This window comes from Mytilus californianus, unplaced genomic scaffold, assembly GCF_021869535.1.
Source record: "Mytilus californianus isolate M0D057914Y unplaced genomic scaffold, xbMytCali1.0.p SCAF_1, whole genome shotgun sequence".
Taxonomy (NCBI): Eukaryota; Metazoa; Mollusca; class Bivalvia; order Mytilida; family Mytilidae; genus Mytilus; species Mytilus californianus.
In genome coordinates this window covers 91,634,464-91,660,062 of record NW_026262581.1, presented here as the reverse complement: position 1 = coordinate 91,660,062, position 25,599 = coordinate 91,634,464, and the positions used below count along the sequence as shown (strand labels likewise).

The following is a 25,599-nucleotide window of genomic DNA, read 5'->3' as shown; positions in this document are numbered from 1 at the left end:
TGGCGTATCTTTCAAAAATACAAGCTTAGAAAACATTGAACTGAAAGATCTCATGTCAACATGTCAAAATGACTTTGAGCAAGCCTTTCCAAATCCAAATAGCCTCCAACGATTATTCTGGGAATAGCAGATTAAATACAATACTGCAGGAGAGAATGGCATGCGTTGGCACCCGATGTTAATAAGATGGTGCTTGTTCATGAGAAGCAAAAGTGCGAAGGCTTACGATTCTATGAGGGACAGTGGTTTTATATAGCTACCAAATACAAGAACACTCTTTGATTAATCTATTTATACGAAGAGTGCTCTGGGTTTCCAATCAGATGTGATGAATATGTTAAATGATGAAGCAACCAAGTTAGGTAAGAAACTAACTGATTACATTACAATTTATATTCTATAGGAGGTAGGATATCTGTCAAAATGAATAATTTTATCATGAAAACATATCGATACATTGGCTTTCAGCATTTCAGGACATAGAAAAATTATTTAATCAAAATTAAGCCATAATATAAAACAAAATGTCATGTAACTTGATATCATAGTCTTAAACATGTTAAAAATTTAATAATAAGTGTCCACTTCTGTTTGGGTATCTTTGAGTAGGCACCTTCAAAGTCTATAAAATAAATGTTCTACTTGAATCATGTACATGTACCTGTCCTGATGCCTATGCAATTATATTCAGCAAGAAGTCCTATTTAAACAAAATAATGTCAACAGTAGTCAGAATATAAATATATTTCAATGCATGTACAACTGTTTGCAGCAATACACATTTAAGTTACATAAATAATTTCACCTGCACATTCTTACTGCATGTTTAAATACAATTAAAATAGAGACGCTGTGTGAAATTTATCAAAACAGCAAACCAACAACACAAAAAAAAAAGACTTGCATTTTTATTTTGACCTAAAAGCAAAACATGTGATGTTCAGTGTACATGTACAACAATGTACCTATATATATACAATATATGTACATTGTCGGAAAATATAAAATCTATTTGTATGAGCTTTAGAAACAGGACGAAAAGCTTTTCTCCTGTTTCGTAGCGAGTTCAAAACAAATTTATATTTTCCGACAATGTACATATATTGTTTTTATCCTAAAATTTACACCTAAAACTTGAAACTTTATTTGTTAAAATCTAAATCATTGTCTATAATTATTCAAAGAAAACGACATAGTTTAAACGCGGATCACGAAGAGGACCCCAAAATGAACTGGTACGCAAAAAGAAATATCAACATTACCGCTTGCTCAACATGGAAGCAGGGTAACAGGAGGCTTTATTTGTACAAGTACAAATAAAGCAAAAATTTATTTGTGTACCTGTTATTTGTACAATAGTTAGCTGATTGCAGGATAAATATATATATAGCTATGTGGTTGCATTGATCAGGTTATGGGCCCGAACTGTCAGTATACAATTATGTGCTGATTGATATTATCTTTATTGTTTACAATAACCTTGAAATTGGACATATACATTGTATTAAAAAATTTTTTAGGGTAATGTGGTAAATATCTAAGATGTTTATATAAAAATAAGATGTGGTATGATTGCCAATGAGACAACTCTCCACCAGAGCCCACATTCTGTAACTTTATATATATATATTATTGACATCAAGGTTCCTTTGAATTGTTATTGCAAATTCAACAATGTCACAGAAGATAGGGTGTACATGTAGTTGGAATGGTTGAAACTTCTTCTTTTTGTATTTTTAAAAGTACAAATATGATGTTATAAATCTAAATGATACCTTGATAATTTGCATATTCCTGTGACCTGATAAGATCATGTACCACAGTTAACAGCGGGTCGGTTGTTCGATGTTAAGTAAGTGTATTTAGGAATTTAGGAATTCAATGGCTTCATTATTTTATTCTATGAAGGATTTCATTTTTTTTCAGCTATGTATGAAGACAACCATAAAAGCTTTGTTGGTATTTTATTTGATGAAATAAAGATACAGGAGGATTTAGTGTACGACAAGCACACTGGAGAGTTGATAGGCTATTGTGATTTAGACTCCATTGGTAATGAGATAATGAACTTGGAAAATCTAGTTAGAAACTGTAACAAATCTCAACTTGCAAAATTCATGCTAGTGATTATGGTTAAGAGGTGTGACCAGTAATTTGAAATTTCCGCTAGCTGGGTTTGCTACAAACAGTATAACAGCTGATTTTTTATATCCCATCATTTGGAAGGCCGTTTCATTGTTAGAATGTGTGGTAAAGTTGAAAGTTTTATTTTGTAGGTGCGACGGAGCATCAGCTAACAGGCATTTTTTTTTCAACTACACAAGGCAGATAATTCTGAGGAACCAGTTTATTTCACCAACAACTCACATGACAACAGCAGAAATTTGTACTTTATATCAGATGTTCCCCATTTAATTAAAACTGAGAGAAACTGCTTCAGCAACTCCTTTTCACATAAAAACATGAGACGATTATGAAAACATGGAAAGGACATCTCATGGATGCACATTGTGAGACTTTTTGAGGACAACTGTGAGTTGCAACTGTAAAGTCCCTGTCCAAAGTTAACCAGGAGCCACATTGACCTTGCAGCATTCACTTATATGAAGGTAAAATTGGCCGCTCAAATTCTAAGTGGTAATGTAGCCAATGCATTGTATTGTATGACGACAATGTGTCAGAGACTGTTTTGTTCATTCAGAATTTTTTGAATGCCTGAATGTGCGAAATTTGTTTGAAAGGACGCAATGAAAGGAATCCGGATTTGGAACCCTTCACAATAGGAGATGATCCTCGATTGAATTGGTTGAACTCATCCTTTTTGGATTATTTGAAGGAATGGAAACAGTCCGTCATGCAAAGACCAAACCTGGCACTTTCGCAGAAACTATCTTTGCAACTAAGCGCACAAACTCTAGCTGGTGTGAAAATAAGCATAAATTCAATAACAGAATGTGTAAAATTTATGTTGGACCAAGGAGCTGATTTTGTATTAACATACAACTTTAACCAGGACCCACTTGAACAGAATTTCGGTCACTATAGACACAAGGGAGGAGCCAATAACAAATCCAGTGTTTATGATGTAAGAAATACCATGACACAGCTATGTGCTGTTGGAGCTCAATCAATGAATCCCAAGCGTGGAAATATTACCAAGTTTGACAATATTGAAAATGTAATTGACAACACCAAACTACCACGAAAGGGATAAAAATAAAGAATATCTAAAAACCAATAGAGATTAGTAATTGTAAGTGTATATCTAAAATTGCATTTTTTTTTTATTTGTGATGTCAACATAAATCATAATTATATACATTGTACATGCACATTGCAAATTTATGATAATGACAACAAAGTTAATAGGAACATATAAAAATGAAAAGAGAATAAATAAGAGTGAGCATGGCTATAAATGTAACTGATGTTCTTAACATTTCACATACATACCCTTAAATGATACAGTTAATTGTCATGTTTTTCTTTCAAAACTTGTTTGAGGCTCAACGACTTCTTTGATGCGACTTTGTCTTTTATCACTTTGTTTCTTATCACTTTGGCAGTAGAAAACAACGGATTGTCAGAAATAGGTGAATGATGTCCTACCAAGATTAAAATGTAGTTGTCATAGTCATTACCCACAAAAACCTGCTCAGAGTAATATTTGACCATGAATGACTTCATACTAAGTTCTTTCAATTTATCACGTAACACGGATTTAGCATTTAGTTCTTGGTCTCCTAGATGCTTCCTTACTACTGTTTCAAATTCTCTGGTTAACAAATAAAAGTTGTCGGACGGTGTTATTAAACCACCTCTGTCTTTCTTCTCTGTCCATTTGTTGTATTTGCTTACAAAGGAATGAGTGGTTGATGTTGACTTAAGTTGCTCAATGCAGCTAATCTTCATTGACCGCAGATCACCTTTAAGCTTGGTCTAGCGTTTTTCACATGCACGAATTATATAACCACATATGTAAAACAACATATTCTGGTCATTCTCACTGAGCTCTGAGTGATTTATATTGGATGATTTCTGTTCTTGGATTGTTTGTTGAGTAAGCAACTGGTTTATTAATTCCAACATAACAATTTGAATGAAATTTTTATTATCCAGAGGAGTAAAACCATTTTTTGAAGAACTTAGTCTTATAGCATGAAACTTTGTAAAGAATAACTCCCTGTCATGATTTAAACTTAAGTTTGGATTTGAGTTGAAGATCTCACTGAACAGGTCATAGAAAAATGTCTTTACCTCACCGCTATTAGAAATACTTTTTGCAATTTTAACTGTTGTGGACTCACCAAAAATACTGTACATGGGGTCCTCTTCAATACATTTGAGAGTATTGTTGTATGCAGAGAGGAATATCGAGTCCAGTGTTACTGTTGTCATTGTATATTGATGACTGGTATTGGTAGTAGTAACTTGGTCTTGAAGGACCTTACCATCTTGGATTTTTTGTTGAAAAGCTGTAAATTTAATAAAAATTTATAGAATTCTGATGTGAAAGAATAACTTCAAATAATTAAATACAAATGAACTATTGCACATGATATATAAATATCTATCTGTTCTAAGTCAGGACAAGAATAAATTTTATTTGTAAACAGCTGCAGGTGGATTGTTGAGCATAATGGCCTGTTGTATAAAGATGGAGTTGGGAGTTAAATTTTATGCCACATTAAAAAAGATTGTTATTTTTTAATTATTTTAGGTGTAAGACAATGAGGCAGCCAGAGCCCTTCATTATTAATTTGCTGTATTCATACATGTAGCTTTAAGTTAACGTTATGCAAATGATTTAATTTTACTGTCTTCACCAGTGGCTTCAAAAGGATCTGATCATTGCTTATAAGTCAAAATATTTTTTTGTGTATTCTTGTTCATGTATGTATTTTAATTTATTTGTTATTGAAATGATTGACATTTGTATGTGATTTTTTGCATTAAAGATATATGAGTAACTTATGAAATTTATATTGACTACTTAGGAATCTCATGACAATATTGTTTAAATAGATGGTTCAGTTTCATGGACATTGAAAATCTTGTTGGTCTTTTTTTGGTAAATACTGCTTATTTACCATCTTCGCTAGCCAAGGGTTACGATCCACTTCCCTCCTCTCCACCCTTGGCGGATTCAGATAGAATTTCGGAGACACAAGGAAATGATTTTCATTGGTTGCAGTCGAAACTCGCTGCATCCAATCAAAAAGCGCCTATAACATGATCACGTGTAAATGTAAAAAGTGTATGTAAACAATTGCCACGTGCTTATTGTGCAACAAGTCTTTACATCCCTAAACATACGACTATATTTAGTGACAATTTGAATGTTTTTAATCAATTAATAGAAGTTCCTGTGTATGTTTCTTGCACAAATGCATGAATGTCAACGTATATTTTCGTTTCCTGCTTTGCCAAGTGTGTAGAATCTAGACGCTACCGTGTTTTTACCTCCAAACTGAAGAGTTCAAGTGCTACCATTGGTCAAGAATAATGTATTCGGAATGGGCGTGGCTTTAATCTACCCATAGATGGCACAACATTGTTATCACAAATGTTGGCTTAATCTGCCAAGGGTGGAGAGGAGGGAAGTGGATCGTAACCCTTGGCTAGCGAAGATGCTTATTTACAAGCTTCACATGGAATATTTTTAGCACTTCTACTTGCACACTTACTTTGAAGAAAAAAAAATAACAGTCCACGATGCACTACACAGAAAATTAAAGATTGAGCAACACAAATCGACAAAAATGAGATAGAAATTATGAGCAAATCTGACACTCCCTGACTACAGACACACAGAAATGCAGCACAACTAATGTAAATAACACTAATAATTCATGTTGGCACTTATTGTAGCTGACCATAGAGTATGGGTTTTGCTCATAGTTGAAGGATGTACAGTGACCTATAATTACTCAAAAATCCATGTTGGATAGTTCTCTCATTTGCAATTATACCACATCTCCTTATTTCAAAGGGATAGAGATAGTTGTTAATCAGCCTTAAAAAATAATGACAGCAAGTAATTCGACACCATTAAGTGGGCACTGTTTTTATTTAAGGTAGTTTTCATACTATTAGTGTTGAAAGGATGTGTCATTCATAAGACCATACTAGTAAAGGTTGCACTTGATTCACAAACCTCCATCTTTTGGGGAGATATCTGATATTCATAGATATTATGTTCTGTTTACATACTGTTTCATCTCATTGAGACACAGCTTGGAAATTTTACCAGTATAAAGACATTTGGATATTGGATAACAGTCAAATCAAGTTCTCAAGAAGGCAAAAAGTAAAGTGAAGGTAGACAGAATTTTAGTGTTAGTTTATACTCTTAAAAGTTTTAGGCATATAAAAGGTAAAATATATGCCGCACAACCCTGTTTTGACCTCAGCTAAAAATGATAATGCATGTGAACTTTCCATTCCATGATATCATTTTTCAAAAACTTCATAATTCGATTGGAGTCCTGATTATGATAAAAAAATATATTGCCATTCTTTAGGCCATTAAGGTCAAAACAAATATATATGCTTGTTCCTGTCTGCTTTTTATAATTTTGTCTATTTTATAAAAGGAAATTTACTGGACAGAAACAATGCCTAGCCAAAAATGTCCATGAAATGTGTTGGCTAGGCAGGAAAATTTTAAGAACAATGTAAATGGGGATACCAGAAACAACCACATATAAGTGTTTTGGCCTTACTTAAATGTTAGTACTAGTATCACAGCTTCACATCTCTATGAACTTTCTTAGATGTATTATTTTTAGGAGAGTATATATATATTTGGACAAACAATACAAAAATATTACAAACCTTTTAAATTGCTCTTCCATGTTGTTTTGATGTATGACCAGGAAAACCAGAGATTGTTTTTAACACTTTATTGCAATCAGGACACATATATCCTGAACACTGAATGTCATTTTTTGGCTTCTTGCATGCAGAGTCAGCAATAGTTTCACTGTCAGTATAATCACCAAGAAGATATTCTAGTTCAAAGTCATCTAAATCATCACCCCACGATAAAGAATCGGACTTCAACATAATTTCACTTGCATGTGTAATGTGCAGACTTTTGCAAAGGAATGAAGTACAGTAAATGTTTTTTGCATTATTAAGATTATAATCTTTACCAAATTTTAATTTTAGAATTAATAATGCTGAAAAAAAAAAGAGAAAATTTCTCAATTTATGTTTATTTTACTTTGAACTTTTGATATATTTGTTAGCATCCAAGCCATTGATACTGTAAATTCAGAAATTATTGCGATGTTTTTATTATTGCGAAAAATGCGACAGGTTTATAATCGCAATAATTAAAACTCGCATTTTGAAATTTTTTATATGAATTAAACAGGAATTTTCTCAATATCGCAAAAATTAAAATCGCATTTTAGTCTAAAATGACAAAATCGCAATAATAAATGCACGCAATAATTTCTCAATTTACAGTAGTCTTTTCATTAATTAACTCTTCACAAATCAGTAACCATCCAAGCTCATAGTTTCACTCATTTTCTTATATATACATCGTCGGTGATTGGAAATGTCTTTTACTAGCTTCGACAATAATTGTATGTAATTAATAATTATCATTGATTAATGTATAAAAATAATATAAACAAAGATTTTCAAGCAGTTTATTAAGATATAAATTTATTGATCAGAGATATATTTTCCCCTTCTATTATACAACAACATTGATTTAGGTTAGTTATCGAGGGTTATCCACCCCTGATTTATAGAGCAATTCATCAGCAAGATTTAAAGTGATTTCACGGAGTTGCCAATCTCTGTGTATATATGTCTCTGATAATCTATACAAAATCTGACAATTTTGCACAACCTGCAGCATAAAAAAAAGCCCAGTGACCCATACTTTTTGTTATATTTTTGATGATATAAACTACATTTTGACAAATTATTTTAAAGTTCTATGGTTTTTAATTTTTTTTTTAAATATTTAAAGAACTCAAATGAAATATAATTCATAACTACAAAATATTTGTCGTTCATTCAGGATTTTTCTTTGCAGGAGACCTTTATTATGACAATAAATATTAAAATGTAAAAGTGTGAAGTTACATCAATTAGCACCAAAAAAAATATTATCATTCCCTCCTAGGAGAGATATGATTCCTATACAGGAGGTATAAAACAATTGAGGTTCTCTGACATGCAAACGATTGTTTGAAATGCTGTTACAAACAAAGTCTATTCATTTAGGTCCTTTACCCCTACATGTAGGATATTATCAAAGGAGCCTGGGCATCCAGCTCAAATGCACATCTGTGTAGGGATTTGAAGATCCATGATGATTCAAAACCAGCATCGAGCCCAATACACGCCTGTGTAGGGTTTTGAACAAACATTGTGGTGTAAGCACATACTAGAACACCAAATAAGAACAGTTTCAAAGAGAAAAGTTGACAGTGAAGTGAATTAAAAAATGGGAAGGCAATACCCAAAAAGACATTTTTATAACATTGACATCTTTGAATATGACATTTAGTCACAAAATATAATTTTGAGTAAGGCCTGGGATATGTCCATGACAATATTGTAGTCATGATATCAACGATATTGAATTCATTGGTTTGATATTTATAGTCACCTTGTGCCTATCTTAGCTCATTGTAGAGGTTCATGATAGGGATAAAGTGTTTTAAAATTTCCCTAACAACTTTGTTCTCTCATTGATTTTTCATTTTTCTTTTGCTTATTTTACCTTTTTTTAAAAACAAAATTATATCAAATTATGCAAAATTTCTCTATTACTATCCCCCCACACATAAAAAAATACATATAAAAAAATAAAACACTAGCTCTACTGTCTATGAACTATTGTACTTACTTTGAAATATGTCAAGTTCTTATTATTTCTAAATGTTGTCAAATGGTCTCAAATGTATTGTATTACTTACCAATTAGCCCTATTCCTGAAGATATCACATAGGAATGTTAGATTAAGGCAGTCTGCAGGTGTCTGTAGTGGACAACTATAGGACTGTGGGTCAACATTTAGGTACTCTGAACTTCCTGTCACTACCTCTTCTACAGAAACTTTAGCTATTTGTTTCATCAAATATCTGTATATAAAATTTTGAAAACAATTATTTACAATTGTTTTATAAAAAATAAGTTTGCTGTTTAAGTCTAGGAATATTTAAGGAATATTAAACAAGAAAAGCTAGACTAAGGCACAGATTTCAATTGAGGGAATAGGTTTGAATAGTTTGCAACTTTTAGACTGAAAAAAAATATATGTATGCTGTTCAAGAGAATACACAAACAGAAAAAAATCTATTCACTAAATTGCAAATAGGACAAAAAATTATCATTTACCTAAATCTAAACTAAGTGGGAAGTGACCTAACAAATTCTTAACTAACTACTTAACAAACTTTACATGCATTACATAGTTTTCTGGTAAAAGAAAGACAACCTATTTCTGTCAAAATAACAGAAATACTGCTTTATAGTTTTGTCACATAGACCTATGTAGTTATGTTATGGTATTCTTTAGGAAAATTGCTTCAAAGTATAAAATCAAACTCCTTGTTGACATTGTGTTGAAGTGCTTTTCTGGATTTACCTTCATCAGGAATGCTCAAAACAAAATATTTGAAAGACAAGGATGTATAAGTAGTGAAAACCTGAAGAGCTATATAACCAAACTAGAGGCTCTCAAGAGCCTGTGTGGCTCACCTGATTCTACTTTGGTTTTGGAAATCATGTAAAAAAAGATAAAAAAAAAAAAACAGATACCCTAATAATGATTGAGGCCAAATTTGGTTTAATATTGGCCCCGTAATTTAATCAGAAGCAGAAGACTTTTGTAAAGTTTACAGAAATTACCAATAGATTCATTGAAATTGTAGAAAATGACTTTATAAGGACCATAACTCCAACAATATCCCAATTGACAATTTTTCTCATTTTCACTTATGTGTAGATCTTCTTTTCTTGATTTTTTTGCAGTTTACAGTAGATCTCAATTTATAAGGATACATGTATTAAGGTCTTCATCAGCACTTCATAAGGAACATTTATGCCATGTTTGGTTTCATTCCATTTAGTGCTCCTCTATCTAGAAGAAGCACTTGTATGTATTTCCCATAGGGTCCTTTGTTAAACGAAGTCCCCGTAGGCAGCCATCTTGGTTGATTGATTGGCTACTAAGTAACAACACTTGGCCAGCACCTCATTAGGAACATTCATGCAATGTTTGGTTTCATTCCATTCAGTGGTTTTCTAAATGAAAACATTTGTATGTATTTCCCTTAGGGTCCTATGTTAAACTAAGTCCCCGCTGGCAGCCATCTTGGATGATGGATGGCCTACAAAGTTACAACACTTGGTCAGCACCTCATAAGGAACATTCATGCCATGTTTTATTTCATTCCATTCAGTGGTTCTTTAAAAGAAGACATTTGTATGTATTTCCAAAAGGGTCCTATGTTAAACTAAGTCCCTCTCTGGCGGCCATCTTGGATGATGGATCGGCTTCAAAGTAACAACACTTGGTCAGCACCTCATAAGAAACATTCATGCTATGTTTGGTTTCATTCCATTCAGTGGTTCTCTAAAAGAAGACATTTGTATGTATTTCCCATAGGGTCCTATGCTAAACTAAGTTCCTCTCTGGCGGCCATCTTGGATGATTGATTTGCTACAAAGTAACAACACTTGGTCAGCACCTCATAAGGAATATTCATGTTTTGGTTTCATTCCATTCAGTGGTTCTCTAAAAGAAGACATTTGTATGTATTGTCCATAGGGTCCTATGTTAAACGAAGTCCCCTGCAGGCGGCCATCTTGGATGATTGATCGGCTACAAAGTAACAACACTTGGTCAGCACCTCATAAGGAACATTCATGTCATGTTTGGTTTTATTCCATTCAGTGGTTCTCCTAAAGAAGTTCAAAATGTAAAAAGTTAACGACGACGGACAACGACGGACTACGGACGCCAAGTGATGAGAAAAGCTAACTTGGCCCTTGGGGCCAGGTGAGCTAAAAAGACCAAAAATTAATAGCCAAATTCATTTAATGTCAACTTTGCCTAAGGAGATTTAGAAGTATAAAAATAGTTGATCAGTATAAATGATAATTTTTTTATTTTTGGTTGCATTTACAGGGCTACATAAGCCAAAAATTATATATATTCTCTTTTTGGTATAGAGATTATCGTGCAAAATTAATATACTGTAAATCCAGAAATTATTTGTGAGGTTTCTATTAATGCCAATAATGCAACAGAGGAGTATTGCAATAATAAAACTCGCATTCTGATATCTGATACATATATCTGTATTCATCTTTTCCTGAAATTACAATAAATAATCTCGCTTTTTTGTTAATTCTTCAAAAATCGCAATAATAAATGCACCTTATAATTTCTGAATTTATAGTTTTTCCTTTAAGTATGAAGATTACCATGAGAACCTTTATATAAAGATAAAAATAAAAAGGAATAGACCAATTCTAACAATCAACTATGTAAGAGTAAATTCATGTGGATTTTACCTTGCTGTTTGTAAACATACTACTGTGTACTCTCCTTCAGCAGTGACAACAGAATGAAGTAAACCTAAGACTTCTGATATTCCTGCCACTTTGAGGTAACCATGCCCTCCACAAGCTGTACGGCATATACTAGCGCCATCTATACCAAGCTTAGATGATAATCCCTTCAAACCACAGGAAATACTATGAATCTGTAAAGAAATCAGACATACATTGTCAGGAAGTATAGATAAAGTTTGTCACAAATTATCTATTTTATCTAAAGCAATATGCTCAAATTTGCATCATACGGAAACTAGATAGAGCGAGGAAATAAATTCAATATTTTTTTTGGTGAAAATGAATTCCTTTTAAATTGTGAAAATGTCAAAAAGTCCTTGAAGCCTTATCTCTGTCATATAAATTAAATTGAAGTTAATATGTACATTTTCTATCATTGATACTTTTTGTTTTTAATTCAATTACAACTTTTATAGACTCAAGACAATCTACAAATTTGAAAAATTGTATAGAAATCTGTCAATTGTTTAAGACTGTATGCTACCCTAGATTATATCTTTTTATTATCTTATTTGTTGGGTTACTGTCTCATTGATATATACCCCACATGTTTTATGTAAAGGAGAAGGTACGATTTTTTTGACCAATGAATTTGAAAAATCAAAAAGTGTTTTAAATCTATCAAACAATGTCCTTCAGATGTTCACAAGACATTAGACTGTCATATATCAGTATTTATATTGACTAACTTAATTCATACAGAAGCATAAATGAATATTGACTTTAAACAAAGACAACTCTACTTTTGGAATTATTACATAAATGAGAAAAACTATGAATAAAAGACATAATGACATTGCGTCTGTATAATAATTAGCCATTTTTCACATTATATTCATGTATAGGTTGGTTAATTTCTGTTTATGTCAAAACTTTTTCAAGTAAGCCATTTTGTTTTCTTGGATAAGCAGTAAATTACTAACATGAAAACAATGATACTGGAGTAACTTGAATTAAAAATCGTTTGACTCTTACTAACCAGTCATAGATAAGGTCAGAGAAACAAATCATTCCTCTACTGTAGCATGCTGTTAAGAAGGAAAAACAGATTTACCTCTGCCAACATTTTATAACTTCCTTTGTTCCTTATTTCCTCCATCATTCTGTCATATTGTCTTCGTAAATTTCTTGACATAAAGAACAAAGCATATGTATCAGCCAATACTGGAAATAATTTATACTGTTGTGTTTGGTAGTCCAGGATCTGTGGCTCTGGTCCACTGAAATTTATAAGTCATATTGTACTGTTGTACTTGATAATCCAAAATCAGAGGCTCTTGTCCACTGAAATTGAAATTGAAAAAAAACAAGTCATATTGTACTGTTATAACTCCAGACAGTTCAAAGCACCTTGCATTATTTTTGACAAAACAATAACAGATAAACTTAAACCTAAAGCATCTGTCAAATAAGTCCAGGCTTTAAATCATAATTACCTATCCGACATTTTTGACTGGTGTCTTACAGCACTGTATCTAATGGCAGTGGTTATAGCTTGCCTTAAAGCATCGTGAACCCACTTTGTCATTTTAACTCTGACCAATACCATTGGAGCATAGATGGCTTTATTTGGTCCTGAACTGGTATATTTTCCATCCCTTGATACCTGTAGAACAAATATTACTATTGTGAAAATTTAACACTGTAACTGTTAATTCTATTAAAAAAGACCCTTTATTGAGCAAGCTCACATACCACATTCCCTCCATTTAAAAGGGACCTGCTGATTGGTGACTGATGGAAGTGTACAAAACTAGATAGCACTTTTATATGAAGTGTTGGTTATGAGTTGGCTGTGTTATTCAAATTTTATAAATTTTTAAAAACAGTTTTGTTTCCAGGAGCTTTGATAAGAAACAAAAATTGAATAACATATAATAAAATTCTATGTGCACTATTTGGTGCATCTGTAGCTTGATTTTGATAGGTGTATGCCAAACATTTCAGGGCATCGATGCATCGATTACTCAGGTGGAAATGAAAATACAAGATAAGATGTCATGCTATTGATATTCAAATACAGGTACATGATTTAATTGTAAAATGAAATACTATGATACAACTGAAAAACAATTTGTTTTCATTCTCTGTTTTATTTGTTAGTTTTGGTACTGAGTAGTGTAATTTTACATACATATAACATCATGAACAAATATTCTTCAAAGGAATCAAAACCTGAGAATTGAACATGAATGAGGAGGCAATGAATCAAACTTATTTTGTAATTTGTTCCAGAATCATGACTTTAACCCAATTATAATAAAATGATAAAAATCATATTCCAGATAACATCCTTAACTGGTGTCAAATCATTCTATCCTCAAATTAAATATCTAAACTCAATGGAAAGAGAGAGGAATTTACATATCTAAATAAGTTATAAGGGACATATGAAGATAAAAATAATTTTCTAGAAATCACTATTAAAAAGGCTCTTGAGTAGAAGCTGACATAAAAAATCAGAATTAACAATTTTCTACTTTATACCTGAGCATGTTTCATCAGCATGTGTTGTCTTGGAATCCTAACATTTTTCAACAGAAGAAAGCCATTGTCATTATAGTCAAGAGTCATTTTAGGTCCTATATCCCCAACTTCTATACCTAAGAAAATATTGTAGGTATGATAATGAATAATTTCAAAATTAACTCAAGTAACTCAAGTAACTATGTTTGTCACATTGTTGTCACATTGTAGTTATAAGGAATATGAGAAAGAGAAAACAAGATCATAGAAGTTTAAGCCAACTTGGATTTAAATAATACAATAATTTGTACTTTCAATTTTTAGTAATGTTACATATATACAAGAAACAGGTCCTTCATTCTGGCTATTGAAAATGTCTAATGTCTATGAAACATATTTATATACATACTTTTTAGCCAAGCTTTCATTTCAGTTCAAAAAAAATCCAAATTCACATTTCAAACAATATTCATTGGTTGTTTATACAAAAAGGGTAAATGTGTTATCAGATAAGATTAAACAGAAGACTGACAATTGGCATAAACAAATAGATTGAAGGATTTGCAAAACAAGAACTCTTTAAACTAGTTTTCCTTAATTAGGCTTATGCTGAGGACCTGCAAGTTCTTTTTCCAAATATGACATAACCTGATGATGTGTAATGTCATATATCAAAATGATCAAAAAGCTATGACTTGTAGTTACTGAGAAAAATGCTTCCAAACTGTGCTAATTTTTGTACATCTAACATAAATGAGATATGACAAAATCTTAACACAATATAGGGATCATATATCTCGTAAATTCATAAATTATTATTGCAAGGTTATTATTTATGCGAATAATGTAACTGGGTGAGTATTGCAATAATAAAAACTCGCATTCTGAATTAGATACATATATCTGTATGCCGATTTATCCCATATTGCAATATTAAATCTTGTATTTTGTCCCTTTTTTCATAAATTGCAATAATAAATGAGTGTAATAATTTTTGAATTTACAGTACATGCTAAGAACATCTTCGCTAAATGCTTCAATTTAGTATATCTAAAATTGTACCACAGCTTAAAGCAGCAAGCTAAATATATAGGTTACTGGTTAACAAAGTTTTACAAATCATAAAAGGTGAAGCCATGCATTGTAAAAACTCAGATGATAATTATAATTGAATGATAATCAAAAGTCGTGGGTAGTTGCATGTCTCATTGGCAACCATACCATATCTGTTCATTTTTATTTGAGGTGTATGTTCATATGATGAGACAGCAACCCTTACAACACCATCCCACCATAAAAAATTAATATCAAGAGGATATTATACTGGTATGGTCTTCAACAATAGACAAGTATTGAAGTGTCTTTACTGTGTGTCAAACTTAAATATGATTTTTACTTTATAAAACTTGGGGATTAATATTGTGACATCAACACAAAATTTTTGAAAGGACCCCAAAGAGATACATTACATAAACAAAAACAACTGCTTTCATCTTTATCAGGGGGATAACAACCAGAATCTAGAAGAACAAACAACTAAAATCTGTTCAGATAAACATATCACTCTGTAATATCATGACAGTATAACAGGTGATAAAACTATACCTGGTAGAGGCATGTGATTATCTAAACTTCTTAGTTGTAACATAAATGGATGCATTCCATACTTCTTTCCATTAATGATCAATACAGCTTGCACTACTGCATGAGTTGATGATTTTCCCACTTCAAAAAAAATAAAACACAAAATGTTGTAGAGATATGCATGCACTGCCATTGAATAAAATTTATCTCAAGCTGTGTTTTGATATCTAACTATTAAAGGGAAACTCCGCCAAAAAATGAAAAATTGATATTTTGTTCTTTAAGCATAAAAAACCACTTGTTCATAAATAAAAAACTTTTATTCTCTATGTAAAGTGATCAAAATCGATTTTTGAAATTCACTATCAGTTCTCGACATATCGCCATCTTGTCGGCATGTTCGATCTAAAAAGTCACGTGATATCTATAAACCACAAAGAACAAAAAGAATCGGGGATTTACCGACCGTGCGTTAAAAACTCCCATCATCAATTGGGAATTACCGTAGACGGTTATTCAATGTCAAAATGTCTTGTCAAGCGTACGGTTGTTCTGTCAGGCAAGGTTATGACAAAAGTCTACATAGTTTTCCCATTCCCACAAAAAAAGAAAGAATTGTATCAGACATGGTTGTACAACCTTAAACTAACAGCAAATAGTTGCATCTATAGCAAGCACAAGTTGGTGTGTGAAGACCATTTTGAGCAATATTGTTTCGAGGGAGATTCGATGGTAATTATCCTTTTTTAATAACAAAATAACCTTGCAGTTCTGATAGCTATAGTTATCAAATCCTTATATGATAAGATCTCGTTGAATAAAAAAAATATAGATTTGATGAGGAACAGTTTCAATTATAAGAAAGACAAATGCAGTGTTCTTTTAACAATCACTGATTTACAGAAGATTCATTAGTATGCCTCTTTTATATAAAGTGCATTGATTTGTATAAAGAATAGTTCCGTATTAAGACAAGATAATTTTTCAATTAATAAAGTTATACGATATAAAATAACATTTTTTTAATTATGATATTTAACGGCTATTGACAAGGAGCAATGTTAGGAAGAGGTTTTAGCTGGGACATAATATGTTGATATAGTATAATATTCCCAGGTTATAGATATGTAAATATCGAAATATCGGACATCTCAATTTTTTTTATTAAAAGTGTTTTTTTTTTTTAACTAATCTTTAAATTATATCAAATTGATACGGGATCAATTCGGAACGGTCACTTATAAAGACACTAAGCTTTACAGTTAAATGTGTGACTCTTTCTGGTATGTTCGGTGAAAAATTTATAGGTTTTTTTTCTTTTTAAATTTTATTTACGTTATCTTATTATATATATATTTTGGCTTCCTCCCGAATTGATAATAGGTATGTCAGAATTATTGATAGATGTCGTGTCAGAGCGACACATTCAGTTAGGTATTCCAAGGACGTATATTAGATACACGTCCCTGGGTATTCCAGTGACATCCTGTCAACTAAAAATTCGTATTACACAATTATATAATACAGGTTCATGCATGGCCTCTTTATTGACGTACCCGGTGTGCACAGGTAACATTTATTGAACCATATATTTGTGTCTAACGTTGTTTATCGTGTGTGTGTTTGAAATTATAATTCCACCTTCTAATGAATGATGTTCTTATAATAATATTATCCACTATTTTTGCTGATAATAAGTTTAAAAAAATTATAAACATGACCTTTGAACATTTTGGTAAAATGAATATTGTTTTTCATGATTCTGGACCATATTTTTGAGAAAAAAAAATTCTTCACGCAAATACAAGCTTTTGTCGACTTGCAAACATCCAGATACTTATAGTCACTATCCATATTAATTCATTGAAGATAAGAGAGCCCCTTCTATATATGTCTAATGTCCCTATCTTTATAAGGATTAGGACGACAGGGGAAAAAGGAGCGGAGATAGAGTGGCATAGTGAAAAAAAAATAACCGAATAGAGAACAATATAGAGAATGATCGACGAAAAGCGAAATAGTTATTGTAAAGGAGCGGAGATTATGAGAGGTATAGTGAAAAGAAATGTTTGCTTGACAAAGTTATTGCTCGCTTTGATATTTTTAGTTATACAAATTCACACATCGTGTTCCTTATTGGTATTCACGTGCACTAACTTGATGCTGGGAACAGTATATAAATATATATGTTCCTGCTTGATGTGTTAAGTTTCTGCATAGCATGGTTAAAATAATTAGTATCCCATTTGTTATATCGTAGTGTCACGGTGTTACTTTGTTAAATTTATTTAGTTTGTTAATGATTGTGTAAATAAGAATAAATCTGTATAAAAACTTCATACCATTTTAGTGATTGCCTGCATGCGTTTGATTATTGTTACATTTAAGATACATATATACATTTAGAACCTTTCATACATCTTAAAGTAAAAGATGTGTGTCTGAGTTAAACGACACAAGTACCCTGTAATACTAGTACGAGAGTATAGCATGTAAAAATTCCTACTCAGTGTGGTTGTATTGGAAATCTTTTCATACAGATTGACAACTCATGGTCCGACATGCATGTAATATTTGAATGTAGGACAGAAAGTCACAGGACAAAAAGTCACAGACAAAAATTCACGGACAAAAGTCACAATTCAGTTTTGAGATTATTTGTCTTTGAACAAGAAAACCTAATTTTAAATTTTTGTTTTTGTTTATTTCTTGAACTATTATATTTGAAGCAACTTTGTGATTAAAATGGATTCAATAAATATCAATGATGATCAAATAATTGTAATGAAAACAAAATGTCAAAGTGGCTTGGTACTTAAATGGCTTCATTATGCCATGAAATATATCCTTTGCATGATTACAATTTAATAAGTTTTCATTGTCAAGGCTTATGAACAATTTCCTAAACTTAAAAATGAATATATGTAATAAAAATTAAATTTTTCAAGATCTTTCTCTTATACATTCAAATAATTGTCAACAAATTATTTGTGACTTTATGTCCTGTGACTTTTTGTCCTATCAAATTTGTGACTTTATGTCCTGTGACTTTTTGTCCTATCAAATTTGTGACTTTATGTCCTGTGACTTTTTGTCCTGTGACTTTCTGTCCGTTTACCTTATATTTTCCACATGACGCTCATAGTTCTTTCTACCATCATCATCTTATTCATTAAATATTGCTGTAAACATCGATGGTTCACACCCAAACAAAATTGGAGTAATATACCTTCAGATCTTCTCCGTGGTATACACTTGTGAAATATATAGACGAAATTCGGTATTGAAGTGAATCTACATCTCACAAACACAATTTTTGAATTACGATTCTGAGTGAACACCCACCAAACCAATACAAACGTATGGCAAGATATAACCATGCAGGCATTTAGTTTTCGTCAGACACAAGATAAATAATCACTCTAATAAACGTATATATGCATGCAGTTTCAAATATCAAGAACAAGCGGTCGATGCCTATAGATCATTGTTAAGTCCGTTTACTAACTGTTCAGAGTCAGACATGTCAATAGTTCATTCTTGGAACCTTCATATATCCCATCCGACGATGGGAACTCTTTCTGATAGTGTTGACGACATAAGCTTGTTTATCTGTACAAGTGGTTGCATGGCCTCTCCTGCCCCAATTTACAAACAAATACGCTACTAGTCTGCTATCTCTGGAGCTCATCCTCAATGGCGCTTATGCGTCAGGAAACTTACAAGTATACTAGTAAAGATTGTTTCAAGAACAACGAGGTTTGGACGAACTGTTCTAAAATCGTCAATATCAGTAATAAATTACTAAGATATGCCTTTAATTACAACAACTGTATTACTAATTTGAATTAATGACGGCTATCCTAAAAAAAATCCTCAAATAAATTAATGTATTAGCTTAGATTTATAATGTATGTATATTCATTAATGAAATGAACGATAATTGGTATTCTTTTCACAAATAATTTGTCTAAGTGATTTTCAAATGAATTTAATTATGTAAGAATGAAATGTTAATAAGAAAATTAAAAAAAATCATACATGTTGTACTGTTGTACTTTTTCAATTAAAAACTTTAAAATTGCGATAGTTTTACGATTGTTAGCATTTAAACATCGCCAGATTTAAATACAAGTTAAAGAATTCCGGTAAAGTAAATTAAACAGATGTGCAATGATTATTAATTGGGAAATGTAACATTTAATTTTTAAGATTAAAAGTACTATTCTTTTAACTTCATATCTTAACTTTATGCTAATTGCATAGAACGTAACCGAAAATTGTTCCATTTTAATATTGTAACACTTCCGGAATTAAAAAGTTGAATGTTATTAATTTTCAATTAATTTATACAATTTAATTATTGTTTCTCTATTGTCATCGGGTATTTCATCTGGGTATATTAAACACGCTATACTCTTTCTGTTAATCCATTCAAAATGACAATATTCACACCTGTGTACGCTTGAATTCACACCTGTGTACGCCTGAGGCTAAATTGCTGCAAGGTAAAGTTCAAACGAATTCTCCTCAAATCGAGAAATAAACAATGACTTTACAAAATAATATACACACTCTGTTCACAAATATTTTGCATTGAAATGGTTATCCAAGTTATAACGGTAAATAAAACTTAAAATATTTTCAGTTCAATATCAGTAAAAATGTTCTATAGATATTTTATGAAAAAATCTCAATAATTTATGAAATTAATTCGAAAATATTTATATTTAGATAACTTCATATAGGAAGTTTTATTCAATCAGTACAAAACGGTACACACATATTCATTTTCTTTCATTCTTATATTGTGGTTATTAACTACGACCAACGGTCATCTGTGCGCTTTTAATTACGTAAAATTCTGATAAGCAATTAAGACTTTAACAGATTTTATTTTTTCCCATGATTCAACAAATCGGGTTAAAACGTCACAACCCAGTGACGTAGGTCAACCAAAAAAGTTACAAATACTTGATTTTCTCCGTTATTAGACAGAATATAAATTTAAAACTTTGTGAATGTGTTTTTTATGTTAAGATGAACATATTTAGATGATAAGTAAAAAATCGCGGACTTTCCCTTTAAATGAATTCCCACACTGTTCCAAATATATGCATAGGGAGATAATTTTTTTTTTTTTGTTATTGAAAGGAATATGCATAAACATTGATTAAACTATATTCACTTTTGCAGATTTTATTCTAGCAGAGTTTTGGGAGCCTCGGTGGCCGAGTGGTCTAAGTAGTTACTACTGTAATCACTAGCCAGTCAACACTGAGGTTGTGAGTTGGAACCCCGCTTGTGCAGGTGCACTCGACTCCAATCTTAATTGACTAGGATTGTCCGTTTTCCGATCGAAGGTCGTGGTTTTCACCGGGCACTCCGGCTTCCTCCACCAAAAAAAACTGATCGCCATGAAATAGCCCAAAAGGGGTGCTTAAAAGTGGCGTTAATTCACCAAAAATCAAAATCAATCTAGCAGAGTTTTGTTATTTAATTGAAGCATAATGCTGAAACTGAGGTTAAATTGTCTCCCTTTGCATATACATGTAATTGTAAAAGTGTGGGAAATCATTAGTCTGGTATCAAAACACAGCTTGTATTAAATCTTATTCAATTACAATGTATTTCCACAACCATAAAATACTAATAAAATATTACAATAGTTTCTTATTAACTGTTTAAAAATCATATCTTTCATGTTTTACTTCAAAATCATATAGAGTGATATTTAATACATTTTGATTTACATACAAACTTTATGTACTTAAATAGCTAAAGCATCAGCATGTTTTCATTTAACTTCAGGGGAAAATTATGTGTGAAACAATGGTGGGAAATGATCAAAATCATGTATTATTTTACTTTCTGCAAGTCATTTACACATCTCCATATGGTTTTATTATATGCTTTGAATTCGGAATTCTGTACCCTCTTAAAATCAAGAGTGTTGACAAAGCCCTGAAGTTCTTGTCAAAAATAGGTCTATATAAAGAACAAGGTTGGAAGTTATCTCAAAAAAACAAACTCTAAAACTTAAATAATATAGGTAACATATACCCCACGATAGATTTTTATTGCTCATAAGTACATGTATTTGATGCTTACGTGACCCTGGCCACCATTTCATGGAAGATTTGTGTGGTGTATTAAGTATAAATTCCTCAGTCACAGAATCATATGTTGCTGTAGTCTCTAAACCTTGAAGATATGTACCTAAAATAGTAAAGCATTCATTTTATATATACTGCTACCTCGTATATGACTTCACATATAAATGATTCTACTAGAACTGACAAATGATGACCCATCATCTTCAACTCACATACATGGAGTTTGGATTGTTGGAAACAAAACTGGGAATAATTATCTTTAGTGTAAGGTGGATTTACTTTCCTTATCGACAGTACAATCCTAAGAAAACAGAGCATCTGATTGGGCAATTCTGAAAATATCAGAATGGAGAAGTTGACCGAATTCATTTGCCTAAAGCAGTTCCACCTCCTTGTTGTTGAGCAGGGGACTTAAACTTACAGAAGAGGTACATGTAAAAAAGATAAATAAATTAGTTTAATTTACATGTGTTAACCTAAATTCAACTGTAAAATGAATGTGCACAAATGTTTTCAAAAGCTGCACATGAATGTAATGGTAATGTGCGCAAATGTAAGGAATCGTATTTACTGTGGTATTAACTCAGGAATACAAGAATCATTTTACATTTGTTCCATTATTCTTTTCTGATTTTTAGACTTTTGATATTTGATACCTACTTGTAGCTAAATATTTTTTAATTTGTTATCTCCTATTCTTACCATGTCCCATTTCTGTCTGTGCATAAGTGCCAAGAATTTTAAAATTTGTGGCAAGTGGTAGCCATTTTGCCTTTTGTGTCTCTGTCGCTAGCCTTTCTAATGTCGGTATGAACATCGTAAAATGTAAACTCATGCCAAACAAATGGTTAACAAGACTGAAATTAGATGACAACATTAGCATATATTAGTTAACACACACATGTCTTGTCTGCTTTGTACAAAATTGGAGGTCAAATAAATAGTTTGATTCTTAAAGATTGTTGCAAAAAAGGAAATGAAAAAGAAAATTTGTTTCAATTGAAAAATAGGGTAAAAATTAAATACAACATTGAGTTTATTATTACAAAAAATTGTTGTTCCAGTTTTGAATGTTTTAAAAACAATAATTTTGATTTACACAAAATATTGTTTGTACCAAGGAAAACTAAAAATCTTGCCCCCCACAAAACATGAATTGTCAGTTCCTTCATATGTGATGAACCTTTGTATTACTGTTTACCATATTTACTATAATAATCTTTATTATTATATGTAAGACTAGTTGAATGACCTACAATTATTAATAATGTCAAAGCTTGAAAATTTTAAAGCTATAAGTAATCATAACATACTCCTCTATGACCTCAAATTGTTCATCTGTCCACTTATACTTCTGTCTTAGACTAAACAATTTTACACCTCTAGCAACTGATTCCTCATATAATTCTGACCGGGTTTTAAAGAAGTTTTTGTAAAAATCCTTAAACAAAGGATCATCAAATAACATTTTTTCTGAAAATATAAAATCAGAAAAAATCAAATATATGCATGTTTCTCGTTTCTTATGTAGATTAGACCATTGGTTTTCCTGTTTGAATTGTTTTACACTAGTTTTTTGGGGCCCTTTATAGCTTGCTGTTCGGTGTGAGCCAAGGCTCCGTGTTGAAGGCCATACTTTGACCTATAATTGTTTACTTTTTACACATTGTGACTTGGATGGAGAGTTGTCTCATTGGCACTCATACCACATCTTCTTATTTATATAGACACAGCATATAAGGATGCGCTTTTCCAAATGATTCTATTAAGTTTATGGTATCCATTGTACATCAAATATATGTAAATTGTTTTCTTTCAACTTGAAATAAAAGCATGGAAAGGGTAAAAAATGCCATACATGTATTGAATAGTAATTTTACTTGGTTTTATCACTTAAAGCAGAATTTCTTCCATCCTTACTTATTTATCTTTTGAGAGAAGACATTATTTTAACAAATAAGTAACTGGGTCAGATTGAGTCCTATAATATGAATAATTTGTCAGTACAACAGTACTTTGTGTTTTGTAGAAAAAGTGTAGATCTGCTTTAAGTCCTTTGACTGCCATATATATTAAATGGTTAATATCATTTTCCTTATTTCACATTCCTATAAGAAGTTTACCAAACCATCTATCATATAAAAAAATTAAGTCCACTACCATAAAATTATGTTTCAATAAAATAAATTGGACAACATTTTTAATTAGTGTAAAGTCACTGAAGTCAATGAAGTATTAATTCTAAGATAACTTTTCGGACAAAAAATTTAGTTACATGCACCATCACTTATGAATGTATGAACTAAATGACAGAACTTCACTAAATCTAAACTTTTGTATTTACATTGTATCATAGATCAAATTTATTTGTTCAGAGTATGTTCACTGTTCTTTTGATTGAGTTAAGCCATTTCAATTGATATTTTATAGTGTGTCTTTCTATGTTGTGATGTTACACTATTGTTTCAGATAAGGGTGAAGGTTTGGTACCATTAAAACGTTTAAACCCGCTGCAATTGTTTGCACCTGTCCTAAGTCAGGAATCTGATGTTCAGTAGTTGTCGTTTGTTGATGTGGTTCATAAGTGATTCTCGTTTCTTGTTTTTTTATATAGATTAGACCGTTGGTTTTCCCGTTTGAATGGTTTTACACTAGTAATTTTTTTGGGCCCTTTATAGCTTGCTGTTTGGTATGAGCCAAGGCTCCGTGTTGAAGACCGTACTTTGACCTATAATGGTTTACTTTTATAAATTTTGACTTGGATGGAGAGTTGTCTCATTGGCACTCATACCACATCTTCTTATATCTATTCAATGGCCTATTTTGCCATTTGTAGCTATATATATAGCTAGTTGCATAAATTGTGTGTGATACGAACATGACGAAGATCAACAATAACCATACAATGTAAATAACCAAATGACATAGAACATTTAAACAAATGTCAACTACTAATGAGTTTCCTAATGTTGACCTGGCACTTGAACATCTTGAAAATGAGGCAGGAATAAACATATTTTTTGTATTTCAATCCTCATCTACTTATCCCAATTGTCAAAGAAATCAGCATCAACACATCAACTACATGTATATGTATATGGTAAATTTCAGCAAATGCAAGGCACATGTAGGTATATTTTAAAAGGTGCCAATTTGTTTCACTGAACCACTCAACACCACCAACATTTTTTTTTTAACTGAGCCAGTTTGTTTCACTAAACAACTCACCACCACCCAAAATGATAGGATTTTTTATAATGTCTTTGATTACATTTAGTGAAATAGGTGAGTCCCATGAAAAATTTAATGAGTCTGTTGTTCAGTGGTTGTCGTTTGTTGATGTGGTTCATAGGTGTTTCTCGTTTTTTATATAGATTAGACCATTGGTTTTCCTGTTTGAATTGTTTTACACTAGTCATTTTGGGGCCCTTTATAGCATACTGTTCGGTGTGACCCAAGGCTCCTTGTTGAAGGCAGTACTTCGACCTATAATTGTTAGCTTTCTATACATTGTGACTTGGATGGAGAGTTGTCTCATTGGCACTCATACCACATCTTCTTATTTATATACTACATGGTTTTCTGCATCTGAATAAGGACATCTATTTGTGGTTAATTGTCATCCTCAACAGTTTTCCTTCTGCAAAAAGTTGGTATGTTGCTTTGATTCATGTTTGATACAATAATGATCAACTACATTTTTAACTTAATTTTCTAATAATCAATAATCATAACAGTCACAAGCCATTATTTCAGTGATCTGGGTAATTAAAATGAACGACTTGACTGTGTGCTATTGCAGTGAACAAGTTATGCAACT

General features: G+C 31.6%; 1 protein-coding gene across 4 annotated transcripts in view; it reads right to left on the bottom strand.

The window, feature by feature from the left end:
* Positions 1 to 25,599, bottom strand: part of LOC127726048 (peroxisomal acyl-coenzyme A oxidase 1-like) — a 52,393-nt gene that overhangs the window by 24,169 nt on the left and 2,625 nt on the right. The window contains exons 2-12 of one of the 4 annotated variants that reach the window (XR_007993295.1): positions 23,093 to 23,252; positions 22,482 to 22,636; positions 21,775 to 21,882; positions 15,685 to 15,804; positions 14,101 to 14,216; positions 13,050 to 13,219; positions 12,668 to 12,833; positions 11,554 to 11,744; positions 8,949 to 9,113; positions 6,838 to 7,096; positions 4,308 to 4,475 (exon numbers count right to left, since the gene is read on the bottom strand). Coding sequence is in view for 3 of the 4 variants with exons in the window: in XM_052233389.1 (XP_052089349.1) it covers positions 6,841 to 7,096; positions 8,949 to 9,113; positions 11,554 to 11,744; positions 12,668 to 12,833; positions 13,050 to 13,219; positions 14,101 to 14,216; positions 15,685 to 15,804; positions 21,775 to 21,882; positions 22,482 to 22,636; positions 23,093 to 23,252 (1,607 nt within the window). In the remaining variant the exon portion in view is untranslated. Of the gene's footprint in view, positions 1 to 3,266; positions 4,476 to 6,837; positions 7,097 to 8,948; positions 9,114 to 11,553; positions 11,745 to 12,667; positions 12,834 to 13,049; positions 13,220 to 14,100; positions 14,217 to 15,684; positions 15,805 to 21,774; positions 21,883 to 22,481; positions 22,637 to 23,092; positions 23,253 to 25,599 lie in introns of those variants that run through there. The other 3 variants (XM_052233389.1, XM_052233380.1, XM_052233401.1) reach the window with 3 other exon arrangements.